Source organism: Ictalurus punctatus, chromosome 4, assembly GCF_001660625.3.
Source record: "Ictalurus punctatus breed USDA103 chromosome 4, Coco_2.0, whole genome shotgun sequence".
Lineage (NCBI taxonomy): Eukaryota > Metazoa > Chordata > Actinopteri > Siluriformes > Ictaluridae > Ictalurus > Ictalurus punctatus.
In genome coordinates this window covers 7,763,094-7,784,585 of record NC_071284.1, presented here as the reverse complement: position 1 = coordinate 7,784,585, position 21,492 = coordinate 7,763,094, and the positions used below count along the sequence as shown (strand labels likewise).

General features: G+C 37.0%; 2 protein-coding genes across 7 annotated transcripts; one reads left to right on the top strand and one right to left on the bottom strand.

The window, feature by feature from the left end:
• Positions 1 to 1,762: 1,762 nt before the first annotated feature.
• LOC108264642 (uncharacterized) lies at positions 1,763 to 6,693 on the top strand. Its single transcript, XM_017466372.3, has 3 exons — positions 1,763 to 1,888; positions 3,435 to 3,646; positions 3,766 to 6,693. The coding sequence occupies exons 2-3, from the start codon at positions 3,445 to 3,447 to the stop codon at positions 4,707 to 4,709; spliced, it is 1,146 nt and encodes a 381-aa protein (XP_017321861.3). The 5' UTR covers positions 1,763 to 1,888; positions 3,435 to 3,444; the 3' UTR covers positions 4,710 to 6,693.
• A 1,158-nt stretch (positions 6,694 to 7,851) lies between these two features.
• dcun1d5 (DCN1, defective in cullin neddylation 1, domain containing 5 (S. cerevisiae)) lies at positions 7,852 to 20,786 on the bottom strand. Of its 6 annotated transcripts, XM_053677749.1 has the most exons (13): positions 20,664 to 20,786; positions 20,249 to 20,311; positions 16,119 to 16,211; positions 14,869 to 14,958; positions 14,446 to 14,488; positions 14,247 to 14,355; positions 13,616 to 13,707; positions 13,404 to 13,474; positions 12,215 to 12,306; positions 12,011 to 12,119; positions 11,029 to 11,133; positions 10,779 to 10,881; positions 7,852 to 8,258 (listed from the first exon to the last, which is right to left on the bottom strand). In XM_053677749.1, exons 6-13 carry the CDS (start codon positions 14,315 to 14,317, stop codon positions 8,203 to 8,205), a joined length of 699 nt encoding a protein of 232 aa, XP_053533724.1. In that variant the 5' UTR covers positions 14,318 to 14,355; positions 14,446 to 14,488; positions 14,869 to 14,958; positions 16,119 to 16,211; positions 20,249 to 20,311; positions 20,664 to 20,786; the 3' UTR covers positions 7,852 to 8,202.
• Between the last annotated feature and the right edge of the window lie 706 nt (positions 20,787 to 21,492).

The following is a 21,492-nucleotide window of genomic DNA, read 5'->3' as shown; positions in this document are numbered from 1 at the left end:
GTTTTGTGTCAGAAGAACTAAGTTAACATTAGCTTAAGTTAAAGTTAACATTAGCATTGGTCCCAGAACAGGGATCTGAGGGTTCTTGGTCCTCTCATATTTTAGTTAAAACACACATTAACATTATGGATAAGTATGTTTATTCTTGATATCTATAGGCCATTTGCATATATTGTCTGTAACAGAAGTATTTTACTCCCTGGTGCACATCTGAACATAAAGGAAAATAGGTATTTTATATATATATATATATATATATATATATATATATATATATATATATATATATATATATATATATATATATATATATTATGACACTTTTAAGGGTGAAGAAGACTGGAACCATGTTAACTCAGTTTATGTCATGAAACTTGGATCAAACACTAAACATCTCGGCATGACCCAAGGAATCAAACAAGACCAATCTGATGAAAATATGGCACTGTCTTGAAACTTTTTCAGTGCCTTTAGAAATTCAATAGGTGCCAGTGATGACACACTATATTAACGATACGCCAAGTCTTTCGTAAAATAATTTTATTACTAAATTCAAAATGGCTGACACCCAAAATGGTCAACCTAAGAAAATTTCATATAATTTGACTCAGTATGCCCCACAGAAGAGACCAGTTTCATGATTTTGGATTAACCATTCAGAAGTTATAAGCAAAAATGTGCTTTTTTCATATCTCGTGAACACTAGGTAGCGCTATTCTGAATCTGTGTAGGTACCCTCAAGTCCTGATGACTATGACACATACTAAGTTTGGTCTGAATACGCTAAAGCATTATAGAGATATAGCTTCATGAACAATTTGGCATGCTCGCCGTCAAATTTGTTTATGCGTAATTAAAAAGCTTTTAATAACTTTTTGCCAGCATGGTCTGATGATGATCTGAGTTAAATTTGGTGAAAATCAGACAAACCCTCTAGGACGAGTTTGAAAAAGTATGTAAAGGTTTTTCAGAAGATTCAAAATGGTGGGGAAAAAATTATGACATCACAAATTACGCCACAGAGCGCAATCAAATTGTTTTGAGACACGTAATCAGGGGAAAGGAATTTTGTTTGTAGGCCTCATGGTTCAAATGTTATTAGCATAAACGTAAGTAAAAATTTGAGCAGTTGCTGGTGCTAGAGGCTTAGCGATAGCATCTCCAAACATGCTAGGCTTAATGTTGAGATTATCCTCTATTTGTGTGCCAAATTTCATAACTTTCCCATAAGCGGTTCTGTGTGCTGCCATAGACTCATGAGAAGAAGAAGAAGAAGAAGAAGAAGAAGAAGAAGAAGAAGAAGAAGAAGACTAACAGATATAATAGGTGCCTCGCACCTACGGTGCTTAGCCCTTAAAATATAAATAAACATAAAATAAAAGTAAAACGATTTTTAAAAAATAGCTAAACACGCCAATAATAATAATTAATTAATTAAAAGACATCTATTTGTGCATTCAAAATATATTTAGGCTAAAATGCTCCATAATTTATTCTGAAAACTTTAGTGGCAGTGAACAAGATTTTATTAATATGGTTAAATCCAAAAACATCTGGGGAATTGTTATACATACAGTGTATTTTCATATCTGATCTTTGGACTAATGAAAATATTGCATCAACTAGGGAAGTAGCAGCAGCTGCTCACACACAGGTGAGTCAGTTAGTCTAACTAGTATTTCAGATTCCTGTAACATTTCCTTTTTCCTTTGGATGGACAAAATGTTAATCTTTAAACATGGACCACGAGATGGAACTTAAAATGTGTCATGTGAGGGTTGTACTTTACTCCTCTTTTAGAAACAACACAACCTGTGAAACACAGCAATTAAACTTCTCCAGCAAACGGACTGTTTTAATGCTGCGTTCATCTGACTGCACTGAAGAGGTAGGAATTTCTATCAAATTAGTGCACAGGTATTACTGACTGTAATCGTAGAGAAAAAAAAAACACAATAAAGCCCAAAGGCTTATTTCCATTGTGGTCCTCTAAAAGATGTCAGATGGTAGCTTATAAAAACTGATCTTGTAACAAAGTTCTAAAATCTAAGTAATGTTTTGTTTTTCATAAATGAAAATGAACATCAAATGAAACAGACACACTTCTCAAAATTTACATTTTTTCCAGCACTTCTCAAAATTCTAAATTTTTTCAGCAGCCCTGAAATCTCATGTTTTCTGTATCTTTGGAGCCGCCTTGTCCACCAAATTTGACATTAATATAGACTTATACACAATTTTGAGAACGGTAACGAGTTCATGAATTGTTTTTTTTTTTTTTTTTTTAAACGTCCTTAGTGGTAGGTCTTATTACCTTTCATTTTAAAAACATTTTTTAAAAAAATATAACATGTCTGAGGCCATAAATGACCCATGATCTTTATGTGGGACACCCATGTTCAGTATCAAGTGCCAACCAAATGCATGAGTTCCCATTTTATCAGTTAAACCTACCATATAGGTCTTATTGTAGGTATACAATTAGACAGTAGTCCATACTACTCTGTACAATTTATCAGCTTTTTTCCATTTGCCCATTTTTGCAAAGGGAACACCATTGGCCAGGTATTATTTGAGTGGTGGACCATTCTCAGCACAATACTGTCAAGTTTGGTGTGGAAATGTGTGTGTGGTGCTGGTATACCTGGTAGGTGTGTATCATGTGTATTTTCTTTCAAACAAGTGTGTGCCCTATGTAATATTTATTTTTAAAATGCAAACAAATTCTCGAAAAACTTTGTCATCAGAAAAATAATTTGCTATTGCTACTGAAAACTATGTCCTGTTTCCCTGAGGTATAAATATGAGGTTGCATATGTGTAAAATCCCTTCGTCATCCCTTATCATGTGTAAACCAATGAACTCTTCAACACAAAAGATCCAGATGGTTGCTGACCTGTACCAATCAGGTAATGGATGTAAAAACATAAGCAGTATAAAAAAATAAAATAAATAAAATACCATTAAGCATAATTAGGGACAAGTTTCACATGTCTGAAACAGTTGGATATTTGGTAGACACAACTGATGACTGTGCACAAGTAAAGGCACCTGATATTCACTGTAAAATGTGGAGTTGGATCAGTGATTGTTTGGGGCTGTTTTGTGACTGGTGTTTCAGGGTGTTGTGTGTAGATTGTTGGTATTATGAATCCTGCTAAGTACCAGGATATTTCAGCCCAGAATCCTGGTTAGCTCTGTCAGGAGGTTAAGACACTACCATAGATAAAACTTTCAAACAAGATGAGTTAAATACTTGCAAATAACATAGAAACACAAAGTCAGTGTTTTGCACTGACCATCTCAGTAACTGTACGTCTACAAAGTGACCTATATAAACTATCCCAATAAACTAGCCAATGTCCAAATGGAGGTGTGCCTAATAAACTGGCAGCTCAGTGTATAACACATGATTGTATTAAATCTTTGTCTAGATTTGAAACAATGAAGATCAGGCACCTAACGAGGCTGCTTCTGTTTTGGAGTACACTTTATCTTCAAACACCTGAGACAAACTCCAAAGCGAGTCCTGAGTTTCTGGAGAAAAAAAGGAGCACATTACAAATCAAGCCTAAAATCACAGTCAGTGTCATTCTGGGAAATGCTACAGAGCTACAATGTAGGAATGAGAATAGATCTAGCGAAGGTAAACACTACATTCACATATTACCTCTTAGTTTGTTGCTAAGAATGAGTTTCAGACTTTTAAAAAAATGTTTAAAATATTATAAGTTGTAAATGTGTTCCTGTTCATCTATTCTGTAGGACTGATTATATGGTGGCAGACCCCATTTGGATCATTTGGAGAAAGACACAAGTTTAGCAATAAGGACCCAATAGAGATGAGTAATGGGAATTTGAGGATCTCAAAGGCCACATTAAGTCACACTGGACTCTACAGTTGCCACCTTGTGGACAGTCGAGGCACAGCAGTCATTCCATATAGAGTAAATGTATTGAGTGAAAACACACACAAGACAAGAACGAGGACAAGAACAGCCAGAGAGGGCGAGACGTCCACCATCCATTACTCAGACGCTCACTTTGCAGCAGCTGTGTCATCATCAGTGTTGGTCACCTTTATAGGGGCGTTTACGCTCGGTGCATTCAGTCAACCCTACGTCATTAAGTGTCTACAAAGGACAAGGGCCAGGATATGTCCTAACAAAAGTAGCCACCGAGAGACATCGAGACACGCTAGTCATAGACTCAGGGCTGTGTTTTTCCACAGAAACCCAAAATCTGAAGAAGACACTGTAGAGTTTGCGCCAGAGACCTCAGCGCCCATTAAGGCTCCTTCTACCATCAAGACAAACCAAGAGAACCAAGATGGAGCTTGTCTGGAGGGTGACTCAATAAGCAGCGATGCTGAAAATGGCATAAACTGCACATCAAATGGAGTAGCTGGTGATGAATCAGATCAACCCAAAGACCAAGAAGGAGAAGAACAGAACGCTGGACCTGGATCAGAGACGATTGCGTGCAAACAGCCCAAACGAGTCAGTAGAGTTATTAAACTATACAACTATGATGAAGATGGAAACCAGTACAGCCACATAAAGGAACCTAAGGATATTCCTACACCCAGACAGAGAGTAATGTCACTCACTCGACTCCAAAGCATCATGAATGAGGTGGAATCACCGGATTTCTCCAGCAGCACCGACTCAACCGAACCAGATGAAGCTCTCAGCATGAAAGACATTTAAACACCCTATTTGGACAATTTTAAAAGATATATATATATATATATATATATATATATATATATATATATATATATATATATATATATATATATATAATATCTCATTTATACAATTTTCCACCAATCACAAATATGTAGATACAGGGTTTGCTTTTGGAACACTGGAACTAAGGTTAATGTGGTTAACAAACAATGGCAGTCTATCTCATGCAACATTTCCCCCCTAAATACATGCTGAAATCTTCCTGTAATTGCTTCTGTTTAATGGGCTGCAGACCACATTGGTAAGTCTGTACAACGTTACTGAAGAATTGGATGTGGTTTGAAATTGAGATAATTACAGAAATGATTTTGACATATATGAAGGCCTGTGCACGTATCAGAAATGTCACATTTTCTGTGAGGATTTATCTGTTTGGTAGAACACTTGTTTTATTTTTCTTAATTAATTAGTGATAAATATATGCTGCCAGTAGTGGATAAATTATAATAAAAAAAATTTTTTTTAGAAACTTTTGAGTGTGAATCTGTTCTGATTTTCTGTAAAGCAGGCATATGATCAAAGAATTATGAACTGAGGTTCAGATTGAATCCATAATATACATTCTGGCACATTATGTGATTTACAAAAAAAGAAATATACTGTATAATGAATGATGTTCAGGTTGAATGAGTGCTGTTTATAGGAAAATAATCCTACGATAGTGTGTTGTTCATTTTCCAACAGCATGCATGTCCCAAAGCGCTTTATTTCTCTTGTACCTGGGCGATTTGCCAACAACTTAAAATGTTTTATTTATTACTAAATGATATGTCATACCTTTATAGATACATAGAACATCTGTGAAACAAGTTTTTGCCCTCACTTACAGGTGCATCTAAAAATAAAAAAAAATAAAAAAATAGAATATCGTGGAAAATTTTATTTGTGTTCTGTAGTTTATTTTGTTATGTATTTTTCATGGAAGTCAAAAATCCAGTATCTCAAAATAGTAGAATAAAGAATTTATAATATGAAAATTATGCTAATTTATGCACAGGATATTGGTCAGGGCTCCTCTTGCACGAATTACTGCATCAATGTGGCGTGGCATGGAGGCAGTGGCACTGCTGAGGTGTTATGGAAGCCCAGGTGGCTTTGATCGATTAAAAACAACAACAAAAAAAAGTCTTGAAATATTTAAATTTATGTGTAATGAATCTAGAATACATGAAAGTTCCACTTTTTGAATTAAATTACAGAAAAAAAACTAACATTTCTATTGTCATTTTTTGAGATACACCTGTATGCTATATAAACTATAAACAAACGTCCCCTCACCAGTAGGGATGCACCATAACTATGCAGCATAACTATGTTTTACTGTGCGTTCGTACTTCCTCTCGATGGCGAGGCAAATCTTGCGTTCTCCCGCTTTGGGTTCTTTCCCAGGAGGGAAGTATGTCCCTCTGATGGTGATGGCAGCCTCTGAATATTCGCCAATTGTCACTGTCATTTCCTTCAAATGCTATTGAGCTTTAAATAATAGTATATTTTGTGCATGGGCCCATTCTGCAGTGAAATTCATGTCTAATTTAAATGTGATTTAATAGCTCATTTTAATAAATATCAAAAATCTAAAAGGTGTGCCTCATACCCGACACCTAGATGAACACTTTACAGTTGGTTTTGTGACTGTACATCATTCCCTTCAAATGCTATTGAAGTTAGAATCGTGCTTAACAATGTCATATGTAACTTTAGAGACGGTCCCTTAATTTCCGCATATCCACGAATATCGAACGTCCAACGTTAAACCAACTTTATTCCAGTGTACACCTCGCGGAGTATTGTCACGTCACGAGACGTAAGGGAGTAGAGTACAGAAGCAGGTGCAGGTAAAGACGTATTTATTTAAGGGCAAGCAGACAAATCCAAATAGTAATCCAAAAACGTTGTCAAGACAGGCAAAGGGTCGGGCAATCGGCAAACAGGCATAAACGGGGCAAAGCAGGAATCAAAGTCATGGTCACAGAAAACAGGGTCGAAACACAAAACAAGAAACATGAACTAGTACTATGGGCTGGGAGCGGAAAAACCAGCGGGGACTAAATGAACTAATCTATAGTTTAAACTAACTAAATCTATCAAGAAACATAACATTAACAACGCCTCTAACTATACTATATCTACTATAATACTCCGCGAGGTGTACAGGGACGCGAGCGGTATACATCCCGAATATAAATCAGCCGTATTAAACCGAATAGAAGCATTTTTTCCACTAGTCAATGCACTTTTTAATGCACCTTTTTGTTGTAGGCTACAGAGCGTTAAATTCTTTCAGCAGTCAGTTATAGGCCTAACATAGGCTATTCAAGGGGGGCTCAAAGATGACCACATACAAATATTTTATTTTACTAATTTATTTATTTAAAGTTATATTGTACCTTGTTGGTAGCCTATTCCTGCTGGAATGAAAAAAAAATGTTCAGTGTTCAATAAATATTTTGAAATTGTAGTTTTTGTAATTGTTTTTTTTTGTTTGAAAAGCAAGACAAAATAGTAAAAAGCACACTTTGACTAATTTATGCAATGGTGAAAAAAATGGCACTTCGGCCAAGTTTTTCATCATATTCGGTCTCGGCTTTGGCCAAGAATTTTCATTTCGGTGCATCCCTACTCACCAGCCTCTCGTTTATTCTCTCAAAGTTAAAAGCCTAAGACAAAATCACGTTACCAAGAAACCGGAAAGCACAAAGTCCTCGGTCCTGAATCTTTTCCTGTGGAAGAAAACTGTCCAATACAAAGTGCCGACATTAGAGAGTCCTTCCATAAATGTTGAATAAATGTCTCCTTACAGAAAACTCCATTATGTCTCAACAATTAGATGTTTGTCTTTGTTATAAAACACGTTTTCTAATCCGCTTATTATTAGACTTGGGATATGTTACTACAGAAACAATGTATTAGATGGAGTGCATTAATAAAAACCTGGGATTTGAATTACACTACTGTCGGAGCTGCTGTTATGGAAAATTGATCACTGTCTGACCAATCAGAATTGAGAATTCAACAGCATAGTCAATAATGAATACTGTTGGGTTTTTGAGCATGCTGCAAATACATTCAGCATAATTCAAACACACCATAACCAAAGATAAACAGTAATTCCATACAGTTCCTTTATTTTCTTTTGAAAACACTATAAACAAAAATATTACATAAACAGATGACTTCCCTCCACCAGACCGAACAACACTGGCTGAAACTGCTGTGAAAGATGCAACACGCATAAATCAGTTCCCTCCGTTTCAGACATTTTTCCTTTTCACGTTAAATTAACACTGTAAGTCTCTGGGTTGTGATGGGTGCACAAGAAGCATGATGGCTTTCCTGGGAAGGTGTGCAATTGATACTCTGGACTTTTTATGGTGGAGGGATGGCGTCCATTGATGTGCTTTTTCCATTACATTTCTTTGCCCTTAATTTCTGCAAGCATGGCCATGTGGTGCTATAAAGTCTGTCTGGCTTTATACCATTCCACAAACTCGTCCAGCATCACTGGCCCTGCGGAGGAAGAGATGGGGTTAGCACGAGACTGGCTGAGAAACAAAACAAATAGTAACCTTTTTAAAAAATCTATCAGAATTGTTCTTGTTTGCTTAAACAGGCTTGGATATTTGTCTGTCTGATTACCAAGAGGTCACTAATAGGATTCTATGTAAGCAATAAAACACAATGGGATGTGCCATTATATAAATATGTATCAAAATAATCAGGGATGGCATGGTGTGATGCATCGCAACATGAAGCCAAGGTGATTATTAACTGATAACAGCACACCTTCAAGTGTTTTATTCCTCTTATACCACAACAATTTGTCTATGATCTTTTTTTCCTAATTAAAGAACGACCACACTTTTCAGAGTTACATTTAACGTTGTGGAATGCTAGAGAGACAAGTCAGTACCTGTCGTTTCCTCAATAGCCTCTCTTTACTCTTAAAGTCAATTTAAAAATAAATCAAAAACACCACCACCACAGCCTTTCATGTTCTAGTGAAATCAGAAAGCACACGGTCCTTAAGACTTTCCCCATGGCAGAAAATTTCAACATATCAATGATTAGACTTTTTCTGTGTTAAATGTTGCATTTTTTAATCTGTTGAATATTATCCTTAAATTACGTAGAGATACGTAGAGAATAAGTAGCAGAAACGGTAACGCATTAGAACGAGCACATTAATATAAACCAGTGATTTGCCTCGTCAGAGCTGCTGCCATAGAAAATCAATCAACATCTTCTGACCAATTAGATTCAAGAATTGAACAGTGCTGTGGTATATTTTACCACACATCAACGTCATAATATAAATTTACACACAGTATTATACAGTCATGTGAAAAAGTAAGTACACCATATGGAAATAATTGTTTTTTGGACATATTTGAGCAAGCAAACATTTCATCCTCTTTTAAACACTGCCTATTAATAAAGGCGACACACTAACAAATAACAAAACTGACATTTTGTAGTAATTTTCACAATTTAAATTAACAAAAAAAACCCAGATCATTCAAATGGAAAAATTAAGTACACCTATATTTATCACAGCTTCAACTCCATAAAATTAGAATCAGGTGTTTGGTGATTGGGTGCCAGTGATTAGAACCTGCTTAGGGACGGCAGGTAGAACCTGTCTTATTTATACCCCTCTCATATCTAGTGCCTGGTGTTCCCTTTGCTGTTGAGGTGTGTGGTCATATCATGAAAAGATCTAAAGAAATCTGTAAGGCCTCCAGATTCTGGTAAGGGATTTAAAAAGATCTAAAAATGATCTGATATACATCATTCAACTGTAAGGAAAATAATCTACAAATGTCACAGATTTCAAACGACTGCCAATTTGTCCAAGACTGGCCACCCCAGCAAATACAGCATACAGTCTTGTAGCTGTTGGTGTGAAAGTGCATGCTTCTACAATCAGAAAGTGATTGCACTAATTTGACCTGCATGGGAGGTGTGCCAGGAAAAAGCCTTTGTAAGACTACAGTTTGCCAATGAGCATACAGGTAAAGACCAGGTCTTTTGGAATAATGTGCTCTAGACAGACTAGTCAAACAGAGTTGTTTGGCCACAGTAACAGGAGACATGTTTGACGCAAACCAAAGACAGATTTTCAGGAGAAGCACCACATACCAACTGTGAAGCACGGTGGTGGAAGTGTTATGGTTTGGGGTTGCTTTACTGCCTCAGGGCCTGGATAGCTTGCATTCATTGATTCAACTATGAATTCTGCATCATAAAGAGTGCTTGAAGATAATGTGAGGCCATGTGTCAAAGTTGAACTGAAAGTGGACCATTCCACAGAATAATGATCCTAAGCACACTTGCAAATCCCCCAAGGAATGGCTCCAAAAGAAGACATGGAGGGTTATGGAACGGCCTAGTCATTTGAATCCCACTGAAATGTTGTGGGGGGATTTGAAACGGGCAGAACATGTGAGAAAACCCTCAAATATCTTGCACCTGAAAGAATGGTTAAAAATTCCATCAAGATTGGTGGACAATATCTGCTAAAAGGGTGGCAATAGTAGATTCTGAGGCCAAGGGTGTACTTACTTTTTCCACAGAAGAATCTCACATCTATAAATATTTCTGTTGAATAAATGATTGAAAAACCTAATTGTCCTTTTGGTTTTGTTCAAGCATATCAACTTCATTAAAAGGCCCTGTTTCAAAGTTTCACTGTCCAAATATGTAAAAAAAATAAAAAAAATAAAAAAATAAATAATAATAATAAAAAAAAAATTCCACTGGTGTAGTTATTTTATCCCCCACATGACTGTATAATCATGATATGCAACACACCGTACCTGGGAATGTTTCTGTGGTACAATCATCTAGATCATTATACCATAATGGTCATAGTAGAACTATTTACTTTCTTTATCTAGGTATACTGTCGCATCTGGGACTATGGAACAATTTTATGGCCCAAGATATAACATGTGAAGCTACAATGAAGGAACTCAAGTGACCACAAAAGAAATGAATGATTACAGTACATAAAGACTTCAGACTTACAAGCTCCGTCCTCGTCGTAGTTACTGAGGTCCGAGTTAACAGTGCGGCTGAACTCTAACACGTTGTACCACTGATCCTTGTTCATGACCTTATACTTGGATTGCTAAAAGGGGAAGGAAAGAAAAAGCATGAGTGTAGATATACCAAATTTGGACAAGTTCAATTCTGCATGCTTGGAATAAATATGTATGTTCCACATAGCACAATAATAAATTTCCATAATAAAGACAATAAATAAAAACACACCAACCTCCAAAAACTGGTGAAACACGGGAAACAGGGGCCACGTCCTTCCAAGAAGCAGCGCCAACATTGACTTTGTAGTGTCCATGTCTAGACTACGCTGGTCTTTATCCTAGAAATACACAAAAGGCATGACGGATAAAAGATCTTCTATTAGATCTTATTAAAGGATTATATCTCTGTATATGTTCGGATCTGACTATTTATTAAAAACATGGCCACAACTGTAGCACATTAATTCTTCCTGAAAGCAAATCTCAGAGTAAAATTTTAAAAAACAGTCTAGTCTAATTTTTCTAGATCCTAATACAGATATATGATGATCAAATTTTTGTAACATTTTACGACATTATCAAGATATTGTATTAAATTAAATGCCTACATGTTCAAACAAACTTAATTCTTCTGAACAACATCATTCCTTATTTAAGCACATAAAGATGGATAGCTACAAATGGATGACAAAACTACAATAAAAACCCAACATAAATGCCATTAGAACAGCTTCAACACTCATGGGCATAGCAGCATGTAAAATGCAAGAGCAACAAAAGCTAAATAAAACACATGTACAATGTAGAAAGTATAGAATTGCACTGGTTAACATATTCATTACAACTTAACACTGTACATAGAAATATGCCGTTATGATATACACTCACTATAACAGACGTGCTATAATGTAAAAGCACACAGACCTCTATTCCTGTGTAGAATGTAATATAGTGAAGTTGCTAGGAGCTGCAGCAGAGCTGATACTACTGCACCACATAGTATTGAGCACAAAGCTGAGCTGGTTTTTAAAGAACACAAAAACAGTGACAGATTTTACTTGCAACACACAGATTCCGCTTATATAACAAGCAGCCAAAGAGCCATCCTGCTGATTGCAGAGAAAAGGTTTAATGAGGTTCGGTGCACACATTAAATGAACCCATAATTCACCGTGGATCACCAGTACATGCCTAAAACATTCATAAAAATCTCACCCTGGCAAAGTCAAAGGCGTATCTGTAAATGTTCCTGAACGCGGCTGCGTCGTTCAGCTGAGAGCGCAGGTAGTCGAGTTTGCTTTGTAACCGTTCTGTGCAATCACACCTGTTTCAGAGGAAAGGGAAGTCAATGTTAAAATGCTGGAGAGCCAGACACAGCATTCACAGCTTCACCAGAACACCAGTGAGGGATTCTCTTACTGCAATGATGTCATTCCCTTCTGCCACTCTTCTTTTGTGAAAAATCCCATATTTGGTGCTTCTAGTTTCCAGGCTAAGACTAACATGATAATCTAGAGGAGAGACGCAAAAAAAATAAATAAATAAATAAAAGAATAACATTTTAGAAATGTTACGTGGCAAAATATCAGGTGCTCAGAGCAGGGCAGAAGGTAGTAAGGAAACAAAACTGGCTGAAACACAATGGGCCTCTTATCAAGCTAGATACGAATGGATTTATTTGGCAAGATATTTAGCTTGAATCAAATTTCTGAAATCAGAAGCAAATTCGATCGGATCAATATGAGAAGCTGCAGTAGGCGATCAGTGGGTCACTGCGAAGCGGATATTTGAACAGAGTCTTCGCAAGGAAAAATATCTGCAGATATTTCAGAGTGAAAAGGCATATTCTAGCAGGCAGGTTTATCCAGAAGGACCTGACTGGTTTGTGAAAAGTGACCATTCCAAAACAAACATTGAGAGGCTAGCCTGCAGTTGACTGTGGAGGGTTACACTTAAGGCAACATTTTTGCTCCAACAATGAGGCCATATTTACGTCCAACCGGTCCAAACTCAAATGCAGAGGCCAATGTTAGGACATAAAATGATTGATCGTTATATATTTATCATCTCACTCAAAATTCTACCATGGCGTAACTGGGGGAAAAAAAAGAAAAGAAAAAGGCAGAGGCTGTTTGGAGGTTGGGGAAGAAAAAGAGATTATAGAAAAAGTGGAATTTTGTATTTTAAATGCTTAGTACCGATAGAAGCATGCACAATCTGACTAAAAACATGAGCTAGCAAAGCAAAAAGTTCAGCTGTGACATCCTATTTTAGAATAATCGAATGCCTTGCAATATATTCAAACACGTTAGATTTTTCTGAGTGCCTGAAAACGTACAGAAGTTCTAATAATCCGAGATTACTGGCGACTGATACAGCTAGGAAAATAAAATTAAAAAACTGCTGAAGAACCACAGTGATTGAGTACAATCCCGACTTTGCCTTAGAAATGCACAAAAAAAGGGAAAAACACAGACAAAAGCAATTTAAGATTACCAATGTTAAACCCAGTAGGCGGTTTTATTTCGGCATTCAGGGTTTTCAAACCTGTGTAGTCAATTCTTTAGCTACTGTGGTGAAAAAATCAATAAATTGAGAAAACACTAACGTTCTCTGGTTCAACGCCTATATCCTCACAGAACTTCTCCATGCCCTCGGGTCCCACCACATCATCTGACCCTGAAGACGACGCACAGGTTATCCAAAATTACACATCAGGACAGAAAATAGACTTTATGGTTATGTTGATATGATGAGCTCATTAGGCAATACTTTCAATCGGCATCAAAGTCTTTAAGCAAGAGCAGAAAAATGGCATACCGGCATACTCGTAAAACCATGCAAGGCACTTCTTGCTGGAGAACTGATCTTCAGGGTTTATCAATCTCCCAGGAGTTTGCGTCCTACAGTAACTGCAAAGAGAGAAATATTACATTAAAGCTACTCTGTCGTGTAATTCCATACCTAGAGCCTAATCTAATAAACACACAAACTAAGAAAAAGCTGAGAGAAATAGCAGGAGGAGCTTAACGATTAATTCCAGAAGGCTGCAAGTTCAAATTCCACAAGCGCTGTGGCTGTGAACACGGAAATCTTCAGCGCCACAGTTGGATTGGATCATTTAGAAGTCGGTTAGAATACCCATCTATTTTTTTTTTTTGTCAGAAACCAACTAAACACCAGGTGTGTAATCTGAAGGCAATCACACCACTGATCCATAATCCTGTGATGTGTTGATCATCTCAAACTAGTTTATTATAATGTGAAAACACCAAACAAACACGTTGCTCCAGTGTGAAAGTAAGCATGTCTTTGCTGATCAGCTATATCTGTGCTGAATTCTTGTTTTAGATTTACATAAGCTCGATTAAGTTTGAACCCTCATGCACACTTCTAATTACACAGCATGCTGATGGTGGAGGAGGAAAAGCTCTTTGGGGCGTCGGCCTACCTGCTAATTTTGCACTTCCGGATGCTGGGGTCTTCAGAACCAGAGGACTTTCTTTTCTTTTTTACAGGCATAACGGGGTTTCCAAAAGGTTGGTTTAGCCTCGCAGAATCTGGAGGGAAGAAACACACATAATATTGCTCAGAGTGGACATTAACTCTTAATCGATAGGTCCTGAACAAAAACTGGAAGCCTGTTATACCTGTGTACACACGGTCACTTTGTCCATTCAAGTCGACAAGATTCTTGAGAGGAAAAAAAAAACAAAACAGCATCAAAAATTATTAGCATTTTTATTTCTCTGTCATATTGCAACTGAGAAAACAGATTAAAAAATGACTTTTTGTGCCTAGTTGGAGGAACGAATTTAATTTGGACTGCTTTAAAACAATACTGTGAAGTGAAAATGGTGACTACACGTTAATTATTGCTCAACTCCATTTTTTGTCACTCAGTGAATTTTTACTTTGTTTTGTTAATATACTGAAGGCTAAGAGAGATCCATCACAGTGCCACTGAACTGCTATATTACTGTCATCTTCTTTAAAATCAGGTCTCTCTAAAAATAATTACAATACCCTTAAAAAAAAAAAAAAAAAAAAGTCGTGATAACTGATTACATCACCTTGACCCCACAGCATGTGTAAGACGTTTTACTGTAGGGTTGTCATGGTAACCTGTTTCCTACCGATCATGCTGGCTTCCTGCTCTTACCCTGGCATATTAAAAATGCAAAGAATTTAAAACACCATTTATACGATTCTTTTATAAGCTTATTTGATTTAAACATGCCCACGGACAGATCATTATCCTCCTCACATGGGGAGCCGTGATCGCTCGTTACTGGTGGAAATACCCGGCCTGAGCTGACAGCAGTGAAGAGGTGGATGACGACGTACATAACTAAAGATTTTTCAGTTTGGGGTATTTTAGTCATCAAGTTAAAATTAGGGATGGTATACCTGATTACAACTTCTTATTTGCCAGCCCTAAAACAAACACCTTGATGTTTAAACAAAAAAAAAAATAATAATTTTTTTAAAAAAAAGAAAAAAGGAACATTGGAGATTTATCTCCCTTGATAACTGCACAGCCCAATCTTGTTTCAAATTTGATCCGATACAGATTATTTAGTAATCAAATCAATGCATCATGAAGTCACAAATCTCAACAAGATCATGGAAGGACTGATCAGTCCTTCCATGATTTCGCAACCGCAGAAATTAACACAAAATCGTGCAAAAACCGCAATATTCGAAAGAGCTTGCAATTTTTGCATAAGTACCACAGATTTTGGCCAAGACGTGTAATGTGATATCATAACGCGCATTCAGCCGAGGCCGTCTTCGATTCACGTGCGTCGAACGAGTATAGCTAAAAGGTCCAACCAATGAAAGGTCCATATCAACATCACTGCGAAAGACCATGCAAAACAATTTCACGCAATTGCAATTTCACCAATTCAAATAGTTTTCTGAAAAAAAAGTGGCATCGCTGCAGTAAATCAAGCGGTTTAGGCCGCAACAATCACCCAAAAAAAAACCTAAAATTAAATAAATAAATAACCCTCTACAAAATCCTGTATGGACTGATTAAATACTCTGAAGTCAAACCAGTGTATATATTTTCACTTTGCAACAAGCATTATTTTTCACCACCTTCAGATTGATGTTTTTACACCATTAATGATTAGATTATCTTTTTTCTAATAATCTATATTATTATTATTAGTAGTAGTAGTAGTAGTAGTAGTAGTAGTTCGTCTGATCTAATAGAAAAAAAATACTACAGTTTAGCTCAAGTACGGTCCAATAATTAGAGAAACATGAACACACACTGTTCAACAGATAATCTCAATACCAACAAGTGACTTACAAGTCTATCCAGTGTTTGAGACACGTTCTTAATGTCCTCCAGTCCGTACCGCTGTCCTTCGCAATTAAACAGAGACGATGAACATCCTACAGCCTGTAACGCATATTGACCTCCAACAATAATATTAATCGAGACCAAACACAAAGTTATACTTGGGTTTAAAAAGGAAAACTCTTAAAAGGTTTGTTATGATGAATGCATAGGAATGTGATTTAATCTACTGTAACCTATACCTAAATCTGACATTTCAATTCAGTCTTTGTGTTAACTTCAACATCTCAGAAATGTCTGAAACCAGGATTTCATTAGTCGCTGATTAAATCAGGGCGGATAAATCACCTCGCAACGATTCCATTTGTTTTACAGTTCATTAGGAATCAACACAACGGGTCAGAAACTCTCGAATGTCACATATTTAGGCAGGATACCTTGAAATTGTGAGCATTGCGTAGAAGAAAAGGACACGAAGATAACAAAACTAATCAGTGTTTGTGTTAATTACAGACTCGGTTTTGATTATAACAAGTTAGTGCTTAGCTTTCAAGATAAATAAGATTACATTCTATATTACATAGACAGTTTATACTACAAATAAGCCTCATATGAGAAGCCTCAATCTGAAATATGTTGGGCTGATTTATGGGAATGTAGTATTGTACTATTATTATAACACTGTGCTATTACTCTAGCATTGTACTGTAATTGGAGCACTTTACTATTACTCTAGATTTGTACAGCACCTCTAGCACTGTACAATTGGTGCATTCAAGTCATGTCAGTGAGATCATATTTACGAGTTGAACGCACATGAACGCCACCACAAAGTCGGAAATTACGAGTGGGAAACGCTCAGAGGATTTCCTTTAAGCTCAAGGTTTCCGTGATGATGGCGTCAGTAAAAAACACTGGACTCAATGAACGCAGCATCTGCTGTTGACGGTAAATTTGTTGAAATTTAATGTTTACTCGTCTCAGAAGCTGATTTCTGAGGAACACGATCAAAGGAGAGGGAGAGAGAGAGAGAGATGTATACTTATGGGTATTTAGCAGTGGCATGTCTTTGTCAGGCTTTTTTATTTACAATAAAACAAGCTAATTGCCTGCAAAAAATACGAAAGTAGCAAAACAAACAAACAAAAACAAAAAAAGCCCAACACACACCTGATGCGCATTCTTTGTTCTTTATTTTCTAGAAGCAGAGTTTAAAAAAAAAAAAAAAAACCCTTAGTGTATTTTATTTTGTTAATTAAGAGAAGGCACACCGCCATCTTGCTCCGACCGAAGTGACTTGAACGCACCTAACGTGGTAATTATGACTTACCAACTAGTAAACATGAACTTCCCAGGAGGACTTGAACACACAGTATGACTGTAGTGCTGTACTATTACTTCAGCTTTATAAGGTCACTGTAGAATTGTACTATTACTGTAGTGCTATATTGCTACAGTAGTAGTTATTCAATGGAGGGTGATGTCACCAATGTTTTATACATGACTATGTTTGGAAATCTTAGAATCCATAAGGCTCTGGGTTACTGATTAGAAGGTCGGGGGTTCAAGCCATAGCACTGCCAAACTGCCACTGTTGGGCTCTTGAGCAAGGCCCTTAACCTTAACTCTCTGCTCCATGGGTGCCGTATCATGGCTGACCCTGTGCCATGATCATGATTCATCTGTTACTGTGTATTTGACAAAGTCTTTCATATTTAATAGACATTAATGGCTGTGTTTTGAGTTATTTTGAGGGGACAGCAAATTGACACTGCTATACAAGCTGTACACTCGCTACTTTACATTGTAGCAAAGTGTCATTTCTTCAGTGTTGTCACATTAAAAGATATAATCAAATATTTACAAAAATGTGAGGGGTGTACTCTCTTGAGAGATACTAATAATTATATTATATATATATATATATATATATATATATATATATATATATATATATATATATATATATATATATATATATATATATATATAAACAGGCCACTGTGACGAGATCATTTCATTCCCAGATTAAATAGAGATGCTGCTGTGAACAAATCTATGGACATGATTTAGATATAAAAGCAAAAATACTCATCATCAAAATGTAATTAGTATTTTAATTTTTTTTTAATGATTACTACTCATTCACACGTTCATTCTTTGATTTTTTTCGTGTATGGATTTTGCTTCTGCAGTTTTTCTTGTTCTGTATTCACCCTTCTGCTTCTGACTTTTGGCACATGGGGGGGTGCAGAAGGCAGCCTTCTGGCCTTGTGGGTGTGGCTCTGAAAGTTAGCCCTGCCCTCTCTATATTACATTACTCGTGTTACAAAAATAATGAGTAGCCACTGAATTGGTTGTTGATGCATCTACATATATTTCTAAATCATGAAAGTGTCTTCATTCCTGCTGAGCAGCAGTTTCAACAGCTCACATTAGCTAGGTGACCAGGCTGAAGTTGGCTTCTTACTCAGATGCTGCGTCCCAATTCGTCTACCGTCCGTCCTAGATAGTATCCGAGATTAGATTTAGTGTGTCCCAAATCGTAGCATGTTGAAATGAGTATCCCAAAAGGTACCTGGTAGATTTTAAGAGGATGTATGGATACGTGGACAATTTCAGCTAATATTGTGCATTCCATGATGGTTTGCTTCAAGAATACAACCTGCAAACATGGCGGACGAGCGTAACGTCGGTGACACGTATATTAGAGACGTGCAAATGAAATGCGGACAAACTTTTCTGTTACATGACGTGCGAGTATGTCCCAGTACTTGCATACGTTTTCACTGCATCCGGAAACTTAGGCAGCTGACTTGTTGCCTCGCTGCCCCATCAGGCAATGACTTCAAAGGCAGCGTTTGCACACAAAGGCACCTCCGGAAACAGTTTTGGACAGGTTTCTGAAGCCTCTGTCATAGCCTTTCAAACTATTCTCCATTTGACATGTACAAGTACACAGGCGGTCGACAACTTGTACTACCCATAGTGGCCTACAAGAGTCAGTACAGAGCAGTAAAGCAGGTCTTTTGGTGTGAAGGACGACAACAAAGAAGAATCACATCATCATGAAGAATGCCTGGGCAATCTCTCGCCACAATTAGCACCCATATACAAATCCTTATACGCTTTAAGACTAGAATTATACAAATGCGGGTAATTTCTAACCTGCACTCGTTTCTGTTTATTCAATTTCTCTCCAAGTACCTTGAGATTCAACAGCCCTGGGTCACTGTTGCCACCTTGTGGAACAACTAAATAGTGCAAAAGAATTAAATGCGAATGTAAAATTGGGCCGCGTACAGTATGGGTAGACTCTGCTGATGATGAAATTTGCGTCACGCGTACTGTACGCTGTTCCTAGTTCCTACAACTATGCGTAAAAAGTGAAGCATACTTTCTACTTGAGGCAACATAAGGTAATGTCGTTGCTACGCTACCAGCTGCTCATTACCGCCACCTGGTGTATACAGTGTAGGATTTCATCTAATAAAAATGGGAAACAACGAGCTTATACAGTTATGTATTAAGTGTATGATGATACTTGAAGACCTTCACGAAGAGTTTTCTCAGTAGAAACGCCAAACGCAATCAAAGTTGTCAAAAAATAAAACTTTCAGTTGTACAAAAACTGCCCTCCCAACACATTCTCCGACGCCATTTTATTTTTCTAAGCTCGACCAGAAAAATAATCTACGCTGCCTTCAAAAATCGATCCAATGAAGGTCTCACGAGACAGGAAATGAAGCTGACTTTGGAGTCAGACGTGCCATGATGCCTTCCTACCCTGGAACAGGTCCTCCGAGGGCAGCCTTTTGCTACGCACCAAAACCTATGTACTTGAACGTGAATTGAGTGGGCGTGGCTAACCTTCAGACCACCTCCCACTTCTAAATCAGTTGACCAATAGCATAGAAAGGGGGGGGGGGGGGGGGGGGGGTGTAACTGCGTCCACAAAATCATAGCAAAATAATACGGTGTATTTAGTGGTCCTCTTTTTTAATATTGCATTTTGATTTGATTCTCAAAAACATCGCATTTACAATAAAAATCACATTTGGATAATTAATATTCTGCTTGGGGGTTTTATTATTTTACTTGAAACTTCTGGCACAAAATGAACTCCATACAAATCTCACCTGAGGTTTAGGACAATTCTTCTCTTCACTCTTTAACTCAAATCCCTGAGTGTAGTAGTGTTTCTAAAAGCCAAAGAAATAAACAACAACCAAAAAAACCCTCAGCCAATATTTGTAAACATATTCTCAGAAAACTGATATGACGTTTGTGGTCCCACAATATGAGAAGTATTATTCTATATAAAAACAAATTACTAAGTAAACACAACGAATACACAAATAATAACTGATAAATACAGCTAATGCCTAACTGGGTATTTTGCTAGCTCGCTAACCTTAGCAAACTGGCTAACCTAGCTAGAAAGCCGGGTGGTTAATAAAAGCTACAACCGGTCATAAAAGACAAGAAAATTATCACACTAAAGCTAATGTTAGCATTTCGAGAACACTCATTATATTAAGATGTTCTTCAAACCTGAAAACTCCGCGTCCACAGACTTTGGTATAAATAAAGACACCAAGAGCCGAGCTCTTCATTCAGCACAGGACAATCGCAGACTGAGTGAAGAGAACTGTGAAACTAATGGAACTAACATAATGAAAATAACTTCCGGGCGCGGGGATGCAAATATTTCAAAATAAAAGCCCGAACAAACACATTTTGTCAAAAGACACGGTAGAAATACAACAAAACGGTCCTTTCCCCCAAAACCGTTTCCACAAAGTTGGATGCACACAATTATATAGTATAGTTTTGGACTGGAATAAAATTGGTTTGAAAATCTAAAAGGTGTGCGTCATACCTGACACCTAGATGAACACTGCAGTTGGTCGTGTGACTGTACATCATTCCCTTCAAATGCTACTGAGCTTTAAATAATGGTATATTTTGTGTATGAGCCCATGCAGTAATAAAATACATAGCAATTTTTATATATGATTTAATAGTTTATTTTTTATTAAATATCAAAAAATCTAGAAGGTGTGCATCATTGCTGACACCTAGATGAACACTTTACAGTTGGTTATATGACAGTAAGTCATTCCCTTCAAATGCTATTGTAGTTAGAAACGCGTGTAAAAATGTCGTATGTAACTTTAGAGACGGTCCGCATATCCGCGAATATCGAACGTCCAACGTCAAACCAACTTTATTCCAGTTGTATTCGGGTGTTGAAGCGACACCGTTTCCCTAAACTGGACGGAAGGAGGCCCAACATGTTCTAGCATGAAGCTTGTGTAGCTGTGTTTGTGAAGCTTCCTGATTTCTCCATGCAATCATGAAACATTGAGTTTGACATTGA

Excerpts from the sequence above, each read along its gene's own strand:
- LOC108264642 (XM_017466372.3), top strand. The coding sequence starts at position 3,445 with ATGAAGATCAGGCACCTAACGAGGCTGCTTCTGTTTTGGAGTACACTT. Across the intron at positions 3,647-3,765 it reads TGAGAATAGATCTAGCGAAG|GACTGATTATATGGTGGCAG; the intron begins GTAAACACTACA and ends TCTATTCTGTAG.
- dcun1d5 (XM_053677749.1), bottom strand. The coding sequence starts at position 14,317 with ATGCCTGTAAAAAAGAAAAGAAAGTCCTCTGGTTCTGAAGACCCCAGC. Across the intron at positions 12,307-13,403 it reads TAGGCGTTGAACCAGAGAAC|ATTATCATGTTAGTCTTAGC; the intron begins GTTAGTGTTTTC and ends TCTCTCCTCTAG. Across the intron at positions 8,259-10,778 it reads CTACGACGAGGACGGAGCTT|GGCCAGTGATGCTGGACGAG; the intron begins GTAAGTCTGAAG and ends CTTCCTCCGCAG.